The 20,048-nt window shown below is 46.4% G+C and overlaps 2 protein-coding genes across 3 annotated transcripts in view; one reads left to right on the top strand and one right to left on the bottom strand.

Annotated features, from left to right (window-relative positions):
- LOC129864737 (cGMP-specific 3',5'-cyclic phosphodiesterase-like) overlaps positions 1 to 14,466 on the top strand; it is a 97,503-nt gene extending 83,037 nt beyond the window's left edge. Inside the window, exons 16-21 of the mRNA XM_055937032.1 lie at positions 3,205 to 3,305; positions 3,669 to 3,746; positions 10,319 to 10,382; positions 12,564 to 12,635; positions 12,914 to 12,997; positions 13,289 to 14,466. Coding sequence (XP_055793007.1) covers positions 3,205 to 3,305; positions 3,669 to 3,746; positions 10,319 to 10,382; positions 12,564 to 12,635; positions 12,914 to 12,997; positions 13,289 to 13,408 — 519 coding nt within the window. The 3' untranslated portion in view covers positions 13,409 to 14,466. The remainder of the gene's footprint in view (positions 1 to 3,204; positions 3,306 to 3,668; positions 3,747 to 10,318; positions 10,383 to 12,563; positions 12,636 to 12,913; positions 12,998 to 13,288) is intronic.
- A 1,060-nt stretch (positions 14,467 to 15,526) lies between these two features.
- On the bottom strand, positions 15,527 to 18,303 carry mad2l1 (MAD2 mitotic arrest deficient-like 1 (yeast)). Of its 2 annotated transcripts, none has more exons than XM_055938947.1 (5): positions 18,140 to 18,303; positions 17,693 to 17,839; positions 17,244 to 17,364; positions 17,055 to 17,158; positions 15,527 to 16,238 (listed from the first exon to the last, which is right to left on the bottom strand). In XM_055938947.1, exons 1-5 carry the CDS (start codon positions 18,201 to 18,203, stop codon positions 16,066 to 16,068), a joined length of 609 nt encoding a protein of 202 aa, XP_055794922.1. In that variant the 5' UTR covers positions 18,204 to 18,303; the 3' UTR covers positions 15,527 to 16,065. The 2 variants fall into 2 exon arrangements, with proteins under 2 accessions (XP_055794922.1, XP_055794921.1); XM_055938946.1 differs by lacking the exon at positions 18,140 to 18,303 and adding an exon at positions 17,975 to 18,081.
- Between the last annotated feature and the right edge of the window lie 1,745 nt (positions 18,304 to 20,048).

The following is a 20,048-nucleotide window of genomic DNA, read 5'->3' as shown; positions in this document are numbered from 1 at the left end:
CCTGAACAGCTTTTACCCCAAAGCTATACGACTGCTAAATAGTTAATTAAATAGCTACATTGACCCTTTTTTGCACTAATCTCTTTTAACTCATCACATACGCTGCTGTTACTGTTTATTATCTATCTTGTTGCCTAGTTACTTTATCCCTACCTACTGTATACAGTGCCTTCGTAAAGTATTCTTACCCTTTGACTATTTTCACATTTTGTTAGGTTACAGCCTTCTTCTAAAATGTATTCAATCCTTTTTTTCATCATCAATCTACACACAATAACACATAATGTCAAAGAAAAAAAATGTTTGCTAATTTATCAAAAGTAAAAAAATACATATATTTTTTACATAAGTATTTAGACTCTTTACTCAGTACTTTGTTGAAGCACCTTTGGCAACGATTACAGCCTCGAGTCTTCTTGGGTATGATGCTACAAGCTTGGCACACCTGTATTTGGGGATTTTATCCTATTCTTCTCTGCAGATCCTCTCAAGTTGTCAGGTTGGATGGGGAGCGTCGCTGCCCAGCTATTTTCAGGTCTCTCCAGAGATGTTTGATCGGGTTCAATTCCGGGCTCTGGCTGGGCCACTCAAGGAGATTCAGAGACTTGTCCCAAAGCCACTCCTGCGTTGTCTTGGCTGTGTGCTTAGGGTCATTGTATTGTTGGAAGGCGAACCTTCGCCCCAGTCTGAGGTCCTGAGCGCTCTGGAGCAGGTTTTCATCAAGGAACTCTCTGTACTTTTGCCTCGATCCTAACTAGAATCCCAGTCCATGCCGCTGAAAAACTTCCCCACAGCATGATGTTGCCACCACCGTGCTACACCGTAGGGATGGTGCCAGGTTTCCTCCAGACGTAATGCTTTGCATTCATGCCAAATAATTAAATCTTGGTTTCATCAGACCAGAGAATCTTGTTTCTCATGGTCTGAGAGTCTTTAGGTGCCTTTTGTTAAACTCCATGCGGGCTGGCAACTCTACCATAAAGGCCTGATTGGTGGAGTGCTGCAGAGATGGTTGTCCTTCTGGAAGCTTCTCCCATCTCCACAGAGGAACTCTGGAGCTCTGTTAGAGTGACCATCGGGTTCTTGGCCACCTCCCTGACCAAGGCCCTTCTCCCCGATTGCTCAGTTTGGCCGGGTGGCCAGCTCTAGGAAGAGTCTTGGTGGTTCCAAACTTCTACAATTTAAGAATGATGGAGGCCACTGTGTTGTTGGGAACCTTCAATGCTGCAGACAATTTTTGGTACCCTTCCCCAGATCTGTGCCTCGACACAATCCTGTCTTCGAGTCTCATAGCAAAGGGTCTGAATACTTATATAAATAAGGTATTTCTGTTTTTATTTATTTATACATTGCTAAAATTTCTACAAACCTGTTTTTGCTTTGTCAATATGGGGTTTTGTGTGTAGATTGCGGAGAAATTTTAGAATAAGGCTGTAATGTAATAAAATGTGCAATTACAGATTTATTTCGTTTTTACCATGAAATCTTAATTTAATCAGAATTTGATTTTGATCTGACATAACGGGTTTCTATTTACCAATACCATCTGTTGGTGTAGAGTCTACACAAAATCAAATTCTACACTGTAGAGGAAATCATGTGTGTCATAGAAAAACTAAATTAAAAAGGAATTAGTGCAGGTGGAAAAATCAGTGAACCCCAAGTTGCATTGGTTAAATTAAGTAGGTAAGTAGAATCAGGTGGGTAAATAATTGGGTACCAAATGAACCAATCAAAGGAGAGATCGTTAGGAAAGAGTTTGGGTGGGACTCTGTTAAATAGAGAGAAGAAACCTGGTCAGTCTGGTGTTACCCATCCAGGTGAATGCAAAGCACACCATGCAGAGAGGATAGGAGATCTCAGAGGACATCAGGACGAGGGTAGTGAGAGCACATCAGTCTGGGGAAGGCTATAAAATCATCTCAAAAAGATTTGTGCTTCATCAGTCCACTGTGAGGCAAATCATTTACAAATGGAGAGCATTTAACATGACAGCAACTCGTCTTGGAAGTGGACGCCCTTCCAAAATATCCCCAAGAGCCTCAAGAGCAATAATACATCTGGTAAAAGCCAACCCAAACATAACATCTAGAGATTTGCAGACCTTCCTTGCTGCAGCTCAGGTAACTGTGCATGCTCTAATAATAAGAACACTGAATCAAAATTCCCATCATGGGAGGGTTGATAGGAAGAAGCCCCTGCTGTTAAACTGCCCGTCTTAACCAGATACCACCTGCACAAACCTGAAGGTTTCTGGAAGTCCATTCTATGAACCGATGAGTTCAAAATTGACATTTCTGGTCACAATCAACACTGCTCTGTTTGGCAAAAACAGAGAAAGAAGATTTGTGTTTTGGATTGGCCAAGTCAAATTCCTGACCGAAATCCAATCGAGATGCTGTGGCAGGACCTGAAACGGGCAGTTCATGCCAGACACCCCTCAAACCTAAGGGGAGTAGGCAAAAATCCCTCAAAACAAATGTCAGAGACTGATTACTGGCTATAGGAGCCGTTTACTACAAGTTATCACTGCTAATGTTTTGACATATTTTTGCACATGTCACATCTGAGTTTCTGTTAAATTAACTACTTTTGTTAATTAAATAAACAATGAAAATATATCATATTTTTGGGGTTTCTGTCATTTACCTGGAATGTCTTTATTATGAATTGGGGTTTAGATGAGGATTTTATGTTTCTTTTATAGCAAAATAATGACCAGCCCTGTAGGGTTCACATACTTTCAAGCAGCACTGTGTGTACCTCAACTACCTCATACCCGTGCACACTCAGTGCTGGTACCCTGTGTATATACCCAAGTTATCCTTACTCATTGTGTATTTATTCCTTGTTATTTTTTTTCATTTAACTTTCACATTTTCACGTGACAAAATTTGAACTGGCTCAATAATTTGTCATCCCTACCTCTCTCTCTCCCTGCATCTCTCTCCATCCTTCTCGATCTCTCTATCCATCCATCCCTCCATCCCTTCCTTCCTCCCTCCCTCATTCCTCTCTCTCTCGCCTCCATTCCCCTCCCTTTCTTTCTCTCTCTCTCCTCCCTCCCCCTCTCCCCCTCCCTTCCTCTACCCCCCCCTCTCTCTCTCTCTCCTTCATTCCTCCCCCCTCTCTCTCTCTCTCTCTTTCCTTCATTCCTCCCTCCCTCTATTCCCCTCTCTCTCTCCATCACTTTCTCCCCCCCAGGGGAATCAGATTCTAAGCAGCCTGTCTCTGGATGAGTACAAGGCCACTCTGAAGATGATCGAGAGGGCTATTCTGGCTACGGACCTGGCTCTGTACATGAAGTAGGTACAACCGTTCAGGTCACATTTTATGCTGAGTTTTCATTAGAACTTCAATTAAGCTTGATGGGCTGTGGAAAATGTCAAGGTGTAAGTTGTTCCCACCGTTGGCCTATTCATTAGAAGATCTAGTTATAATGTACTGAAGCAGTAATTGACTGTCTCTCTCTCTCCTCCCCCCCTAACACTTTTTCTGTTTTTCACAACTTTCTCCTTATCTCCTAATCTCAGCTCTTCCCCCACTCTCTCGCTCTTTCGCTCTTTTTCTCTTCCCCTCCCTCTCCTTGTCTGAAGTGTGGGCGTATGACTAGACTGCAGGCAGACGGGGAGAAAGACAGATATCAAATTTACTGCCTGTCTTTTCAGGAGGAGAGGAGAGTTCTTTGAACTGACCAAGAACAGCCAGTTTGTCTGGGATGATGACTACCATAAAGACTTACTGAGGTTAGTGGACACAATGCATATACATATTCACCTGGGGACAGCTTGGTTGTGCATCTTTCAAGGTTGGGATCAATTCTACTAGATGCCCATAGACTTCCAGTCATTGTGCTAATACTAGTTAGCATTGGCTTGCAAAAAACTCCCTCTAACGTCCTTCATACTGGACACAGAGACATAAAAATGGTATCCACGAGTTCATCTGACTCTGGGGATGTAACGGCGATCCTCCTCCTCTCCCTCTTCGGAAAAGGAGGAGGTGTATTGAGGGAGCCAAGGCGCAGCAGGTTGTGAATACATAATGAATTTAATGACAAGACGAAAAACGAACACGAACTACACTTGAAATGATACAAAATAACAAACGACGTAGACTGACCTAAACATGAGAACTTACATAGACACGAAGAACGCACGAATAGGAAACAGACTACATAAACCGAACAAACCGTATACAGTTCCGTATGGTGCAAACATAACACAAACACGGAAGACAATCACCCACAACGAACACTGTGACAACGCCTACCTAAATATGACTCTTAATTAGAGGAACGCCAAACACCTGCCTCTAATTAAGAGCCATACCAGGCAACCCAAAACCAACACAGAAACAGAAAACATAGAATGCCCACCCAACCTCACGTCCTGACCAACTAACACACATAACAACTAACATAAATAGGTCAGGAACGTGACATTACCCCCCCCCACAAGGTGCGAACTCCGGACGCACCAGCACAAAGTCTAGGGGAGGGTCTGGGTGGGCATCTAACCACGGTGGTGGCTCAGGCTCCGGGCGAGGTCCCCACCCCACCATAATCCATCCTAGCTTCCTCCCTCTAAGAATGTCCACCCTCTTTTTACCCCCACAAAATCCTCTTAATAACCTCACTAATAAGGACAGCACCGGGACAGAGAGATAAATCAAGACAGAGGGATAGATAAGAATATAGAGGTAGATCAAGATAGAGAGGGAGATCAGGATAGAGGGGCAACTCCGGACTGAAAGGCAGCTCCGGACAGAGAGACAGCTCTGGACTGATGGGCAGTTCTGGGTATCTAGCCGTTTCAGGCTGAAGGGCAGCTCATGGCTGGCTGACGGCTCTCGACGCTCATGGCAGGCTGACGGCTCTCGACGCTCATGGCAGGCTGACGGCTCTCGACGCTCATGGCAGGCTGACGGCTCTCGACGCTCATGGCAGGCTGACGGCTCTCGACGCTCATGGCAGGCTGACGGCTCTCGACGCTCATGGCAGGCTGACGGCTCTCGACGCTCATGGCAGGCTGACGGCTCTCGACGCTCATGGCAGGCTGACGGCTCTCGACGCTCATGGCAGGCTGACGGCTCTCGACGCTCATGGCGCTCTGACGGCTCTGGCTGCTCATGGCGCTCTGACGGCTCTGGCTGCTCATGGCTCTCTGACGGCTCTGGCTGCTCATGGCTCTCTGACGGCTCTGGCTGCTCATGGCTCGCTGGCGGCTCTGGCAGATCCTGTCTGGTTGGCGGCTCTGGCAGATCCTGTCTGGTTGGCGGCTCTGGCAGATCCTGTCTGGTTGGCGGCTCTAGCGGCTCCTGTCTGGCGGATGGCTCTGTAGGCTCATGGCAGACGGGCGGCTTTGCAGGCTCATGGCAGACGGGCGGCTTTGCAGGCTCATGGCAGACGGGCGGCTTTGCAGGCTCATGGCAGACGGATGGCTCAGACGGCGCTGGGGAGACGGATGGCTCAGATGGCGCTGGGGAGACGGATGGCTCAGATGGCGCTGGGGAGACGGATGGCTCAGATGGCGCTGGGGAGACGGATGGCTCAGATGGCGCTGGGGAGACGGATGGCTCTGGCCGGATATGGTGCACTGTAGACCTGGTGCGTGGTGCCGGAACTGGAGGCACCGTGCTAATGATAAGCACCTTCCTACTAGTGCGGGGAGCAGGGACAGGGCACACTGTATTCTCAAAGCCCACTCTATAACTGATGCGTGGTACCGGCACTGGTGACGCCGGGCTGAGGACAAGCACATCAGGATTAGTAGGGGGAGAAGATACAGTTTGTACAGGGCTCTGGAGACGCACTGGTAGCTTAGTGCGTGGGGCCGGAACTGGAGGCACCGGGCTAGATACACGCACTACAGGGAGAGTGCGTGGAGGAGGAACAGGGCTCAGGATACGCACTGGTAGCCTAGTGCGTAGTGTAGACACTGTAGGTACTAGGCTGGGGCGGGGAGGTGGCGCCGGAAATACCGGACCGTGGAGGCGTACTGGCACTCTTGAGCATTGAGCCTGCCCAACCTTACCTGGTTGAATACTCCCGGTTGCCCGACCAGTGCGGGGAGGTGGAATAACCCGCACCGGGCTATGTAGGCGAACCGGAGAAACCATGCGTAAGGCAGGTGCCATGTATGCCGGCCCGAGGAGACGCACTGGAGACCAGACGCGTTGAGCCGGCCTCATGACACCTGGCTCAATACCCAATCTAGCCCTCCCAGTGCGGGGAGGTGGAATAACCCGCACTGGGCTATGCACTCGTACAGGAGACATCGTGCGCTCTACTGCGTAACACGGCGCCTGCCCGTACTCCCGCTCTCCACGGTAAGCCTGGGAAGTGGGCGCAGGTCTCCTACCTGCCCTTGGCCCACTACCTCCTAGCCCCCCCCCAAGAAATTTTTGGGAATTACTTACGGGCTTTTTTGGCTTCCGTGCCAGACGCGTTCCCTCATAGCTCCGGTTCCTCTCTCCGGTAGCCTCTGCTCTCCTCAGTGCCTCCAGCTGTTCCCATGGGAGGCGATCCCTACCAGCCAGGATCTCCTCCCAAGTGTAGCAACCCTTTCCATCCAATACATCGTCCCATGTCCATTGCTCCTTCTTTTCCTGTCCCTTACTCCGTTGACTCCGCTGCGTGGCTCTGGTATGGTGGGTGATTCTGTAACGGCGATCCTCCTCCTCTCCCTCTTCGGAAAAGGAGGAGGTGTATTGAGGGAGCCAAGGCGCAGCAGGTTGTGAATACATAATGAATTTAATGACAAGACGAAAAACGAACACGAACTACACTTGAAATGATACAAAATAACAAACGACTTAGACTGACCTAAACATGAGAACTTACATAGACACGAAGAACGCACGAATAGGAAACAGACTACATAAACCGAACAAACCGTATACAGTTCCGTATGGTGCAAACATAACACAAACACGGAAGACAATCACCCACAACGAACACTGTGACAACGCCTACCTAAATATGACTCTTAATTAGAGGAACGCCAAACACCTGCCTCTAATTAAGAGCCATACCAGGCAACCCAAAACCAACACAGAAACAGAAAACATAGAATGCCCACCCAACCTCACGTCCTGACCAACTAACACACATAACAACTAACATAAATAGGTCAGGAACGTGACATTACCCCCCCCCACAAGGTGCGAACTCCGGACGCACCAGCACAAAGTCTAGGGGAGGGTCTGGGTGGGCATCTAACCACGGTGGTGGCTCAGGCTCCGGGCGAGGTCCCCACCCCACCATAATCCATCCTAGCTTCCTCCCTCTAAGAATGTCCACCCTCTTTTTACCCCCACAAAATCCTCTTAATAACCTCACTAATAAGGACAGCACCGGGACAGAGAGATAAATCAAGACAGAGGGATAGATAAGAATATAGAGGTAGATCAAGATAGAGAGGGAGATCAGGATAGAGGGGCAACTCCGGACTGAAAGGCAGCTCCGGACAGAGAGACAGCTCTGGACTGATGGGCAGTTCTGGGTATCTAGCCGTTTCAGGCTGAAGGGCAGCTCATGGCTGGCTGACGGCTCTCGACGCTCATGGCAGGCTGACGGCTCTCGACGCTCATGGCAGGCTGACGGCTCTCGACGCTCATGGCAGGCTGACGGCTCTCGACGCTCATGGCAGGCTGACGGCTCTCGACGCTCATGGCAGGCTGACGGCTCTCGACGCTCATGGCAGGCTGACGGCTCTCGACGCTCATGGCAGGCTGACGGCTCTCGACGCTCATGGCAGGCTGACGGCTCTCGACGCTCATGGCAGGCTGACGGCTCTCGACGCTCATGGCGCTCTGACGGCTCTGGCTGCTCATGGCGCTCTGACGGCTCTGGCTGCTCATGGCTCTCTGACGGCTCTGGCTGCTCATGGCTCTCTGACGGCTCTGGCTGCTCATGGCTCGCTGGCGGCTGGCAGATCCTGTCTGGTTGGCGGCTCTGGCAGATCCTGTCTGGTTGGCGGCTCTGGCAGATCCTGTCTGGTTGGCGGCTCTAGCGGCTCCTGTCTGGCGGATGGCTCTGTAGGCTCATGGCAGACGGGCGGCTTTGCAGGCTCATGGCAGACGGGCGGCTTTGCAGGCTCATGGCAGACGGGCGGCTTTGCAGGCTCATGGCAGACGGATGGCTCAGACGGCGCTGGGGAGACGGATGGCTCAGATGGCGCTGGGGAGACGGATGGCTCAGATGGCGCTGGGGAGACGGATGGCTCAGATGGCGCTGGGGAGACGGATGGCTCAGATGGCGCTGGGGAGACGGATGGCTCTGGCCGGATATGGTGCACTGTAGACCTGGTGCGTGGTGCCGGAACTGGAGGCACCGTGCTAATGATAAGCACCTTCCTACTAGTGCGGGGAGCAGGGACAGGGCACACTGTATTCTCAAAGCCCACTCTATAACTGATGCGTGGTACCGGCACTGGTGACGCCGGGCTGAGGACAAGCACATCAGGATTAGTAGGGGGAGAAGATACAGTTTGTACAGGGCTCTGGAGACGCACTGGTAGCTTAGTGCGTGGGGCCGGAACTGGAGGCACCGGGCTAGATACACGCACTACAGGGAGAGTGCGTGGAGGAGGAACAGGGCTCAGGATACGCACTGGTAGCCTAGTGCGTAGTGTAGACACTGTAGGTACTAGGCTGGGGCGGGGAGGTGGCGCCGGAAATACCGGACCGTGGAGGCGTACTGGCACTCTTGAGCATTGAGCCTGCCCAACCTTACCTGGTTGAATACTCCCGGTTGCCCGACCAGTGCGGGGAGGTGGAATAACCCGCACCGGGCTATGTAGGCGAACCGGAGAAACCATGCGTAAGGCAGGTGCCATGTATGCCGGCCCGAGGAGACGCACTGGAGACCAGACGCGTTGAGCCGGCCTCATGACACCTGGCTCAATACCCAATCTAGCCCTCCCAGTGCGGGGAGGTGGAATAACCCGCACTGGGCTATGCACTCGTACAGGAGACATCGTGCGCTCTACTGCGTAACACGGCGCCTGCCCGTACTCCCGCTCTCCACGGTAAGCCTGGGAAGTGGGCGCAGGTCTCCTACCTGCCCTTGGCCCACTACCTCCTAGCCACCCCCCAAGAAATTTTTGGGAATTACTTACGGGCTTTTTTGGCTTCCGTGCCAGACGCGTTCCCTCATAGCTCCGGTTCCTCTCTCCGGTAGCCTCTGCTCTCCTCAGTGCCTCCAGCTGTTCCCATGGGAGGCGATCCCTACCAGCCAGGATCTCCTCCCAAGTGTAGCAACCCTTTCCATCCAATACATCGTCCCATGTCCATTGCTCCTTCTTTTCCTGTCCCTTACTCCGTTGACTCCGCTGCGTGGCTCTGGTATGGTGGGTGATTCTGTAACGGCGATCCTCCTCCTCTCCCTCTTCGGAAAAGGAGGAGGTGTATTGAGGGAGCCAAGGCGCAGCAGGTTGTGAATACATAATGAATTTAATGACAAGACGAAAAACGAACACGAACTACACTTGAAATGATACAAAATAACAAACGACTTAGACTGACCTAAACATGAGAACTTACATAGACACGAAGAACGCACGAATAGGAAACAGACTACATAAACCGAACAAACCGTATACAGTTCCGTATGGTGCAAACATAACACAAACACGGAAGACAATCACCCACAACGAACACTGTGACAACGCCTACCTAAATATGACTCTTAATTAGAGGAACGCCAAACACCTGCCTCTAATTAAGAGCCATACCAGGCAACCCAAAACCAACACAGAAACAGAAAACATAGAATGCCCACCCAACCTCACGTCCTGACCAACTAACACACATAACAACTAACATAAATAGGTCAGGAACGTGACAGGGGAAGTAGAGAAAGGGCCTCATTGCCAACATCTCGAAGTATGCCTTTAAAACAGTACAAAGTGTTTATTAGGTGTTAAGCCGGTGTTAAAATATGCTTCAAATTATTAGAAGACAAAAAAAGCGATTGATTGTGTTGAATAGTGTTTGGGAAATAAAGATAGACATGGTTTTAAAAAGGTAGTGGTAATATGTCATTCAGTACAGAATTGTGTAAGAGGCTTACCCTGTCCTGCGGTTCGGGGTAAGTTGTACCAAGAGACCACTTTTTTAGGACAAGGTATGTTGTCAAAACTGTCACGTTTACATGAATTCTGATTATTTCCACATCCTGAAATATATGTAGATAACTTTGTTAGAAACAATACTATGTTTCCCTTGATGGAGTGATGCTGAACATCATGGTTCAACATAACCCACTCTCTTGCCCTGCTTGTTCAACAATATGCTTGTGTATCACTCGCTGTAGGTCAATGCTGATGACTGCATGTGACATCTCTGCCATTACCAAGCCCTGGCCAGTACAGAAGAGGGTAAGTGAAAAGTGGGATCACATTCACTAGACTCAAGACTCACTTCATAAACTCAACTGTGTTCTTGTTACTGTGTTCTTGTTACTGTGTTCTTGTTACTGTGTTCTTGTTACTGTGTTCTTGTTACTGTGTTCTTGTTACTGTGTTCTTGTTACTGTGTTCTTGTTACTGTGTTCTTGTTACTGTGTTCTTGTTACTGTGGTGTTACTGTGTTCTTGTCACTGTGGTGTTACTGTGTTCTTGTTACTGTGGTGTTACTGTGTTCTTGTTACTGTGTTCTTGTTACTGTGGTGTTGTTACTGTGGTGTTACTGTGTTCTTGTTACTGTGGTGTTGTTACTGTGGTGTTGTTACTGTGGTGTTACTGTGTTCTTGTTACTGTGGTGTTACTGTGTTCTTGTCACTGTGGTGTTACTGTGTTCTTGTTACTGTGGTGTTACTGTGTTCTTGTTACTGTGTTCTTGTTACTGTGGTGTTGTTACTGTGGTGTTACTGTGTTCTTGTTACTGTGGTGTTGTCACTGTGGTGTTACTGTGTTCTTGTTACTGTGGTGTTACTGTGTTCTTGTCACTGTGGTGTTACTGTGTTCTTGTTACTGTGGTGTTACTGTGTTCTTGTTACTGTGTTCTTGTTACTGTGGTGTTGTTACTGTGGTGTTACTGTGTTCTTGTTACTGTGGTGTTGTTACTGTGGTGTTACTGTGTTCTTGTTACTGTGTTCTTGTCACTGTGGTGTTACTGTGTTCTTGTTACTGTGGTGTTGTTACTGTGGTGTTACTGTGTTCTTGTTACTGTGTTCTTGTCACTGTGGTGTTACTGTGTTCTTGTTACTGTGTTCTTGTTACTGTGGTGTTGTTACTGCTATCTCCTTTGATATTCTTTCAAACGTTTCATTCTCACTCACACAGCTCTCATTGTTCTCATCCTTTTTCAGTCCCTCTCCCTTTTCTTTTCACCCCTTATATTATGTTCTCTTTCTGTCTCTCTCTTTCATCTTCTCCTGGTGTCATTTCCACTTCCCTGTGTAAGTCTCTTCCTCCTGTTCCTCATCAAGCTCCGTAGATGCAATGGAAGGAGAGGTTCTGACAAGTCTCTAACCGTGTGTGTTTGTGATCAAAGAGCTCTAGAACTATTCTTAGAGGAGGATAGACACTCAGTTCTAGACCCAGACTCGGCTCCTAGACCCAGACTCGGCTCCTAGACCCAGACTCGGCTCCTAGACCCAGAAACCTATTCTAGACCCAGAAACCTATTCTAGACCGAGACTCGGCTCTAGACCCAGAAACTTGTTCTAGACCGATCCTCTCCTCAGGTCCTCACATAATACAAACAGAACTGACAGAGCTGGTGAGTACATCTGTACCTCCAGCACACACACATACATACATACACACACACACACACACACACACACACACACACACATACACAGTTTTCGTTGAGCTCAGTAGATCTTATTATTAGAGCAGTTACTACATCAGCCAAGCTGTGTACAAAAATGTGTCTTCTCCTTCTCCCCCTTTCTCTCCTCCTCTCCCTGAACCTCCCTCCGGCTCTCTAGGCTTAATTACACAGCTCCAATCAGTGTTCTGCAGATGGCTACCACACACACACTTCCTCGATTGGGAACCCGAGGCTGTAGAACCCGAGGCTGTAGTCAATCTTCATTTATCCTTTGTAAAGAGAAAGAGTCCATCAACGCAGTGTGGTCGCTGCTCAGTTAGCAGAACTTTCTCTCTCTCTTTTCTCTTTCACTATTTCTCTCCTGCATTATTCCCATGCTACAAACGTCAGGGAATACTTTGTAGGATACTGAGTGCTATTGCAGGCTATCTGATACAATTGACAGTGGATATGTGTATTTTTTTTCTTCATATAACAGGAGGCTGCCTATCCAACCTGAAACCCCCTGGTCGTATCACATTCATGGAAACACCGCCCCGACTTTCAAATTCCTAGATATCTGCAAAAGACATGAATGTTTAAAAACCCTGGACAACAGATTGGCTAAACTATTTATTCAGATACAATCATAGGGTTATAGTCTAACAGACCAGACTTTGTGGCTGTTGAATGACTACAAGGTCACTAATCCAATTTGTCCTTTACCCAATTGAAACAACATACCACTTTGAGGCACTTTTAAAAGCTCCCGTTCTGTCTCTCTCCATCTTCTCTTACAGATAGCCACGCTAGTGGCTACAGAGTTCTTTGAGCAAGGGGACAAGGAGAGAGAACTCAACATTGAGCCCATAGTAAGCACATCTTCTGTTCTCTACCATCGTTGCTGTCTTATGGTATGTACTATTATACTATTACCCTGCTGCTGTTGATCCATTGCCATTGGAAAGCAGGGTTTTATGAAATTTAATTACAAGGCTCCAAGATTCTGATTGTAATATCTTGGCATGTGCACATGTTGGCTTTGTGCAAAGCCAGGTTTTTACTAGTTGGCAAGCAAAGCCAGATGTCAATGTGGGAGCAAATTAGATTTGGACTTAACTAGGTTTGTAAAGATGGTTTTCTTTTCTAGGATCTGATGAATCGGGACAAGCAGGATAAGATTCCGAGCATGCAGGTGTCGTTCATTGATGCCATCTGTACACAGCTGTATGAGGTGAAGCTATGACATGATTTGATTGGTCTTTATTAGTCATGTTTAGGGAACATTTTATTAGCCATATAGCATGTATGTAGAGCATGGCACATGCAACGCTAGGGTTGTGGGTTCGATGAAAATGTGTGCACTCACTACTGTAAGTCGCTCTGGATAAGAACCTCTGCTAAATTGAGTCATTTTTTTTCATGTTAATGTATGACATTGACACAAGGAAGGTACTCTCTCATTCTGTCATTCTCTCTCATTCACTTTCTCGCTGGTCTGTCTCTCTCTCTCTCTGTACATCAGACCCTGGCCAGTATGTCTGAGTCCTGTTCCCCACTACTCGAGGGCTGCCAGAAGAACAGACAGAATTGGAAGATTCTGGCTGAACAGGGTGACAAAGACTTCTTCAACGGCGCGGTGTAGACCTGTTTAACGTCTCCTCCATCCCCACTATCACTCCATCCCTCCACCACCCTGAGAAGACAACATCAACACTAAGCTATATTTATTACCAGAGTATTTTTTTCATATTTTTTTTGCACAAAGTCGACTTGCTACATGAAGGAGGAGTCACTATATTATATCTCTCACAGTCGGAGGAAGAACTCTGAAGGTGTGGGTGGCGTGTGCCTGTGGCTACTATCGGCCTACTGAGCACCAAGGGATCAATGTGCCACCAGAGAAAAGACAGGCCTGGGTTCAAATAGGATTTGAAATCTCCTAAATATTATGAGCCTGTCTGAAGTGCCAGATGGTCAGGCAGGATTTGTACTTTTGAGACTATTGCATTGGTTCCGTTGTACCAAGCAGCTCAATGAAAGATTACAAATACTATTTGAAACCCAGGCCTTAGCTGATTGCATTGGCTGGAATGGAATTAATGGAACGGTATAGATGCAACTTACTTTTACCCACCATAAAGCACCACAATCATAAGCTTGTTAGTAATACCAGCGTAAACTCACTCACCACATGCTCACAACACAAAGGTTTCGAGAGGACGTTCATCTTATGTAACAATCACTCATCTTACCTATTGCATATTTATTTGTTTTATATATTTATTCAATTTCTATACTGTAAGGTCAGTTTCATGTTGAGAACACACACGTCTCTGCTTTACTGCTTTACTGTATTTTTACGTATTGTGTTATTATTTGAATTTTGTAAATTGTAAACCAAAGACTTGACGTGTGTTCTAGAAGTTCCACTGTCATCCTGTGATATGATTTCCAAAAACATTTCCAAAATAACCCGTTTTGTATGTACGGCAGAGGTGGCTGGTGGGAGGAGCTACATGAGGACAGGCTCATTGTAATGGCTGGAATGGAATTAATGGAACGGTACCAAACATATAGAAATCACAAGTCGACTTTTTACAATGAGCCCATCCTCCCACCTATATCCCCTCCAACAGCCTCCTCTGATGCACAGATAACCCCACCCCGTAGGCCCTCATAATGGACCAGCTCCCTGACCCCCCCCCCCCCCATAGGCCCTCATAATGGACCAGCTCCCTGCCCCCCCCCCCCCCCCCCCTCATAATGGACCAGCTCCCTGACCCCCCCATAGGCCCTCATAATGGACCAGCTCCCTGACCCCCCCTCATAATGCACCAGCTCCCTTTCTGATGTTCCCTTTAGAGTTGAAAGGAGCACTTGACCGCCGAAGCCTAAAATATATTTGCACCTTAAGGTCATTTGCATTTCATACAAAACGATACTTTCTCATGGAAATTATAAAAAGGGATTCATTCGGTTTTATATTCTTTCCAATACAGGACTGCTGAACCACCCACTCACCACCTTTCTGTAAGAAAATTACTTTTTCCATTTTCCTAACCGCTTCAATTCACACATAATATACTATAGTAGGTGTCACGTACAGACATGTGGACTGTATCACTGTCATTCACATGAGAAACTCAAATTTGACTTTGTCCGAACTGAAGCACTTTTCTCCTTGTATGTATGTGGTTACTGTGGTTGTATTGTGTACTTAAAGAAGTCTCCATAACTGTATACTTGTTCCTGTGCTTCGATAATGAGGCAAGTTGCTTTTCTGGTTCCAATTCCACACGGCTTTGGTGTCTGATTGGTCAAAACAGATCATGTGTTGCTTCTCCACCAATGATAGACCTGTGTGTTGCATGTGAAGGCACTGCACCTATAAAGATGGCTATGAACAGCCACAGTATAGAGGTCACAGGACCTGTTGGTTATTAGTGGAGGCTGAGGTAATGACATGCAGAAAGGGTTTCTACTATAGAAAGATCATATTTCTGTGTGCCCCCCCTCCCCCTCCCCCCTGTTTCTGGTGACTGATGAACACTGTGACAAGTTGAATGGTACATCCTATTAAAAGGATACTGCTTTTCTTTGTGCTCGGTCATCTGTGCAAACTGTGGATATAATGTCACATTGGTCTAAACAACCATTCATTTTACATGTAGAGATGGCTGATATCCAACTAGGACTGAAACCCGGGTTATGTCGCCACCGTCTGGTCCATCGCAGTGGTAAAACACAGACAAGACTTGAGGATGATCAAATGGATACGTTCATATATTTTTAGAACATTTCTTAAAAATACAACACATAAACCACTAGCTTCTAAAACAGTGAGGCTCAGAACTGGATAGATCACAAGGTAAAGGTCAGAAGGAAGTAAATGCATTGGACCAAAAGAGATCAGTGACAGGCAATATATTTACATCAAAGCAGTGAGCCAGGAAGAACAAGGCCTTCCCAATACAGAGAAAAAGACAACAGAATAAGCAGTATAAAGGACTTTAGATATACAAAGAAAGATATATAACGAGAGAGAGATATGAGAGGCGGAGGTAGGAAAGGGTAAGCGTAATATATATTTTTTATCATAGCCATTGTGCGCGTTTGAGATTGCAGTCGGCGACTGCAGACTGGCTGACCTACAAATCACATTGGATCCTAAATTACTATGGATTATGATTTGTAGATCAATTGTAGTCAATCTCCAACGTGCCTTTTTTTATTCAGCAGGGAAGATGAGGCATTGAGCGATAACTATGTACAGGGGGCGGCAGGTTAGAGGTCAAGGTTCTAGGCTGAATCGGCCCTCTTGTAGGCCACCATGCTGTTGACCTTGTGGATGGAGGTGGTGAAGGAGCGCAGGCGAACCTCCTCCGATTGGTCGATGATCTGGGGGCCCGACTCCTCCCATTTGTCAGGCACCTCTAGGTCCTTGTCGGTGTAAACGAGGAGGTCAAAGGCACCTGGGGAGAGGGGTCACAGTTCAGGGGTTATCAAGGAGCATCAGGAACATTTCTGTTCAGAAAAATATGTGCCAGTCAAATGTCCGACCAGATTTTAGAAGATAAAATAGAAACCCATTTAATGCAGTCCCTTTATGTGCCCATAAACACTGATGAAAAGAGGAATGAGCCTAACAAGTGAACATTAGCTTCTTGCACATCTCTCTATCTGGCTTGTCAATTTCCTTAGTTTCAGTGTCTAGGACAGAATATTTATTTTCCCAGAGATGCCTCCATCCTTGGTACAGTAGCTAGTAAAACAAACTAGATTTGTTTTTATAATAAATTAAAAAAGGTAACTACTTGACCAGGCATTGGATTATTATAGGAAGATTGCTTTATCTAAATAATCCTCCTTGGTGGACACGTATGACATTTCTGGAAATGATCTTTTAGGGAGATGAATCTAGCAAAACGTCATAAAACACCAGAACACTTCCAGCGTGTATACAACTACCTCATGAACGCAATAGGCAGGAACATTTGCGGGCAGGTACAAATTTATACAATGTTGCAGGTTGCTAACGCAAGCTCAAGACAGACAGGCAGGAAGAGTAGAGAGCTTATTTGATTGAAAAACAACCTGAACCAACCTCTCTGCATAGCAAAAGTGATTTATAAAAAGGTTTTATTTTCATCAGGATATTTGCTTGTCAACAAAGTGTCCATAAATGTGCTTATTTGTTGGCTTACGTTTGTTTTTTTATTGGCCAAAAGCAGGCACTTAACGGCCAATGGAAACACTGGTTCTCACACACACACACACACACTACTCACAGGCAGTCTCCAGCAGGGGTAGGAAGGTGACAGTGGCAGTGATCTGTCTGATGACTGAGCGAATCTCATCCTGGATGGACTTGATTGACTTCTCCCTGGGAGCACTGAGAGAAGAGACACAAAAAGGCTGTCACATATGTGTGTGCTAGTGGTAGTCAGGTCCACTGCTGCTGAAGTATCCTACAGTACCTGATCTCCTTGGCACTCTTGTCACACTCAATGTCAAACTGCCACCGTTCCAGCACCTCACTAGTCTCCAGACATGTGATAACAAGGACCAACTTCTGCACTGTGCAGTCAAACAGCCACTCTGCAATACAGTGACACAAGTTAGTCAAACAGCCACTCTGCCATTTACACACCAAACCACACCAGAAACAGACATACTGGTATCTCTGAGGGAACAAAAACGTTGATCAAAATTGAGAAAATCAACACACTAAGTTGTGAAATATGACACCTATTTTGACCTTGTGAGAAATAACATAGGGTTAATAATAGCCACACAAGTGACTGTAGCAAAGGTTAGATAGTCCTGCTATAAAGTGCTGTCTGGCGGTCCTGACCTCTGCCACCATTTATTATAACGTTCTGCGCATGTGCTAACGTGATTAAAAGGAGTTTATTTCATACTGTACCTTTGAGCTGTGACACAACGTTGGTCAGGTAGTTTTTCAGCTTCGTGTCAGTGGTGAGTTGAAGGCTCATGTCATACTGGGTGACTCGGGAGAACGTCTCCGGAGGGTAGAGGCCTCGCTGGTACAGGATGCTGTTGATACCGAATGCTGCAGGGACAGAAATAAAGTTAGGTGGTTAGCTAAGTTACGACGTTAGCAAGCTAACTAGTAAGAATATTGTTGTCTCAATGCATGAAGGTGCAAAATTACAAACGTATGGATATATTAGCATAGCAAACTCACATGTAAGGACATAAATATTACTTATCGTCATGGAAAATACGGATGCGATGGTTGTAAACAACGTTAGACAGCTAGCTTCCGCAGAGAAAACCATCGCCACGTTCAAATTGCATGCCTTTCCTTTCTGATCAGGCGAAAATAAAGCAAAGTCGGTGAAATACTTACAGAAAAACTCGGCCACAAGCTCGGCGCTGCCTTTCAGGGTAATGCCTTTCAGTGTGCTCGTCATCTTTGTACCTTTTAGTTATATCCTTTTGTTGTATTGTATTTTCTCGTCAGATTTTTTTTTTACCCGCCGCCAAGATTTGAAATGTGCAGGTCGTTGAACTTCCGCGCATGCGTAACCCACAGAGGCGGGTTTACAACCTCGCAATGTTGCATTTCTGACGCCAGAGGGCGGTGTTTTGCCAGACCTGGAGATTTACAATCCGCTGATAATTCTTACTGATTCTATTATAAAAGTAGTCTCCAGACAGCATAGTATGATTATGATAAGTACAAGCTTTTCTAATCTTACATATTCAACCGTCCTATGCTTTCTAATATTGTTCATACTCTATTACAACAGTGTAATCTACAGCAGGGAAGGGTCACCCCCTTTTTGTAGGCCTACAGACCAATTAAAAACATACCGTTGAGAGTTAGAGTAATAGAATTCCAAAGGTGCAATTTCGAAATTTGTTTTTGCATCCGCAGTCACTCAATTAGCCCATGTCAGCCAATTTCTTTAGATTGGTAAGTTATTCTAGCGTCCAGCTGTCTAAACTTGTAGTAAGCATGGTGGAATTACCGACCAGGGTGAGGCCCATTGATCATCAGTAATCATATTAAAAACTGCAAACATTTGCCTCCACCCTATGGCAAATTGTGTAGAATTGCAGGAAATTAGCTGTTAAACTGCTCATTTTTCTCTCTGCCCCATGGCAAAATGTGCAGAATTGCAGCAATTTTTGAAATGTTCTTTTGTATGGATGTGGGCACACAGACCCATGTGGCCCCTCACGATGAGTTCTGTTTTTTTTGTGGCCCCCTCCCACATCAAAGTTGCCCAATCCCTGATCTACAAATACAGGCCCCCTCGGAAAAAGATATTATGACTTTTTTCTGAGAGATAGCAATAATGCTGCTACAGTTATTTTTGAATCTAAAAGGATCCCTTTACCCTGTTCTCAGCTGCATGCTTTTGAGCACTACTTTCAGGTTTTTTCTTACTTTAGATATTAGCTACAAGACACCATCGAGTGAAAAACCATATGTGCAACAGTCATACATTTTTCCAGCGATAACTATATCATCTGCCAGATTTCATGACACTGTTGAGGAATAATGTCACACCTGCAAGTGGTGCCACTCCTGCTGTTGTCTATGGAAAGCACTTGCTCTTTCCTGCCAACTGTACTGTAGGAAACCTATACAGGCTGTAAGCCTAACAGTGAAGTCACCTGTTGCACAGTATTCACACATTGGCCATTAGCACATGTATTTCCTCTACCGCAGGCTTGATGTTCTCATTCATCATCCTTTTAAACTGTTATTAACTTTCTTTGAACGTCAATACAAGGGAATAGAATAGAATAGAACAAAAGCCCATCAACTGAACGCAGGCTTTATGATCTGTAGAATACACCATAGCAGGGTTCTGTTTGTTTGTCAAATATATATAGCCCATAGCCTGTCCTCACTCCAGGCACTCCCCAGTGTGTCAGCAAAGGCTACCTAGCCTTGGCTTGTGTACACTACACTGGGGAAAGGACCTGGTAAAAACCTAACAGATGACTCTCATAGGGTTGGAGGGGCTGCAGACACAGGTTAGCTGTGACAAAGTTTACTTCACCAACAAGTGGAGAGGTTCTATATGAAACCGGTGTGAAATGGCTAGCTAGGTACCCGGGTGCACGCTAATAGCGTTTCAATTGGTGACGTCACTCGCTCGGAGAACTTGAAGTAGTTGTTCCCCTGGCTACACAAGAGCCGCGGCTTTTGTGGAATTGCAGCAATTTTCGCTGCTGAATATGTGTGTTAATGTGTGGTTACACCAAAGTCTGTAAATCGAAAAAAAACCATAAAATTTCCA

The sequence above is a fragment of the Salvelinus fontinalis genome, chromosome 11 (genome assembly GCF_029448725.1).
Source record: "Salvelinus fontinalis isolate EN_2023a chromosome 11, ASM2944872v1, whole genome shotgun sequence".
NCBI lineage: Eukaryota > Metazoa > Chordata > Actinopteri > Salmoniformes > Salmonidae > Salvelinus > Salvelinus fontinalis.
This window is presented reverse-complemented; position numbering and strand designations above follow the sequence as displayed.

Excerpts from the sequence above, each read along its gene's own strand:
- mad2l1 (XM_055938946.1), bottom strand. The coding sequence starts at position 18,068 with ATGGTTTTCTCTGCGGAAGCTAGCTGTCTAACGTTGTTTACAACCATC. Across the intron at positions 17,159-17,243 it reads AAGAGTGCCAAGGAGATCAG|TGCTCCCAGGGAGAAGTCAA; the intron begins GTACTGTAGGAT and ends CTCTTCTCTCAG. Across the intron at positions 16,239-17,054 it reads ACCCCTGCTGGAGACTGCCT|GTGCCTTTGACCTCCTCGTT; the intron begins GTGAGTAGTGTG and ends CCCTCTCCCCAG.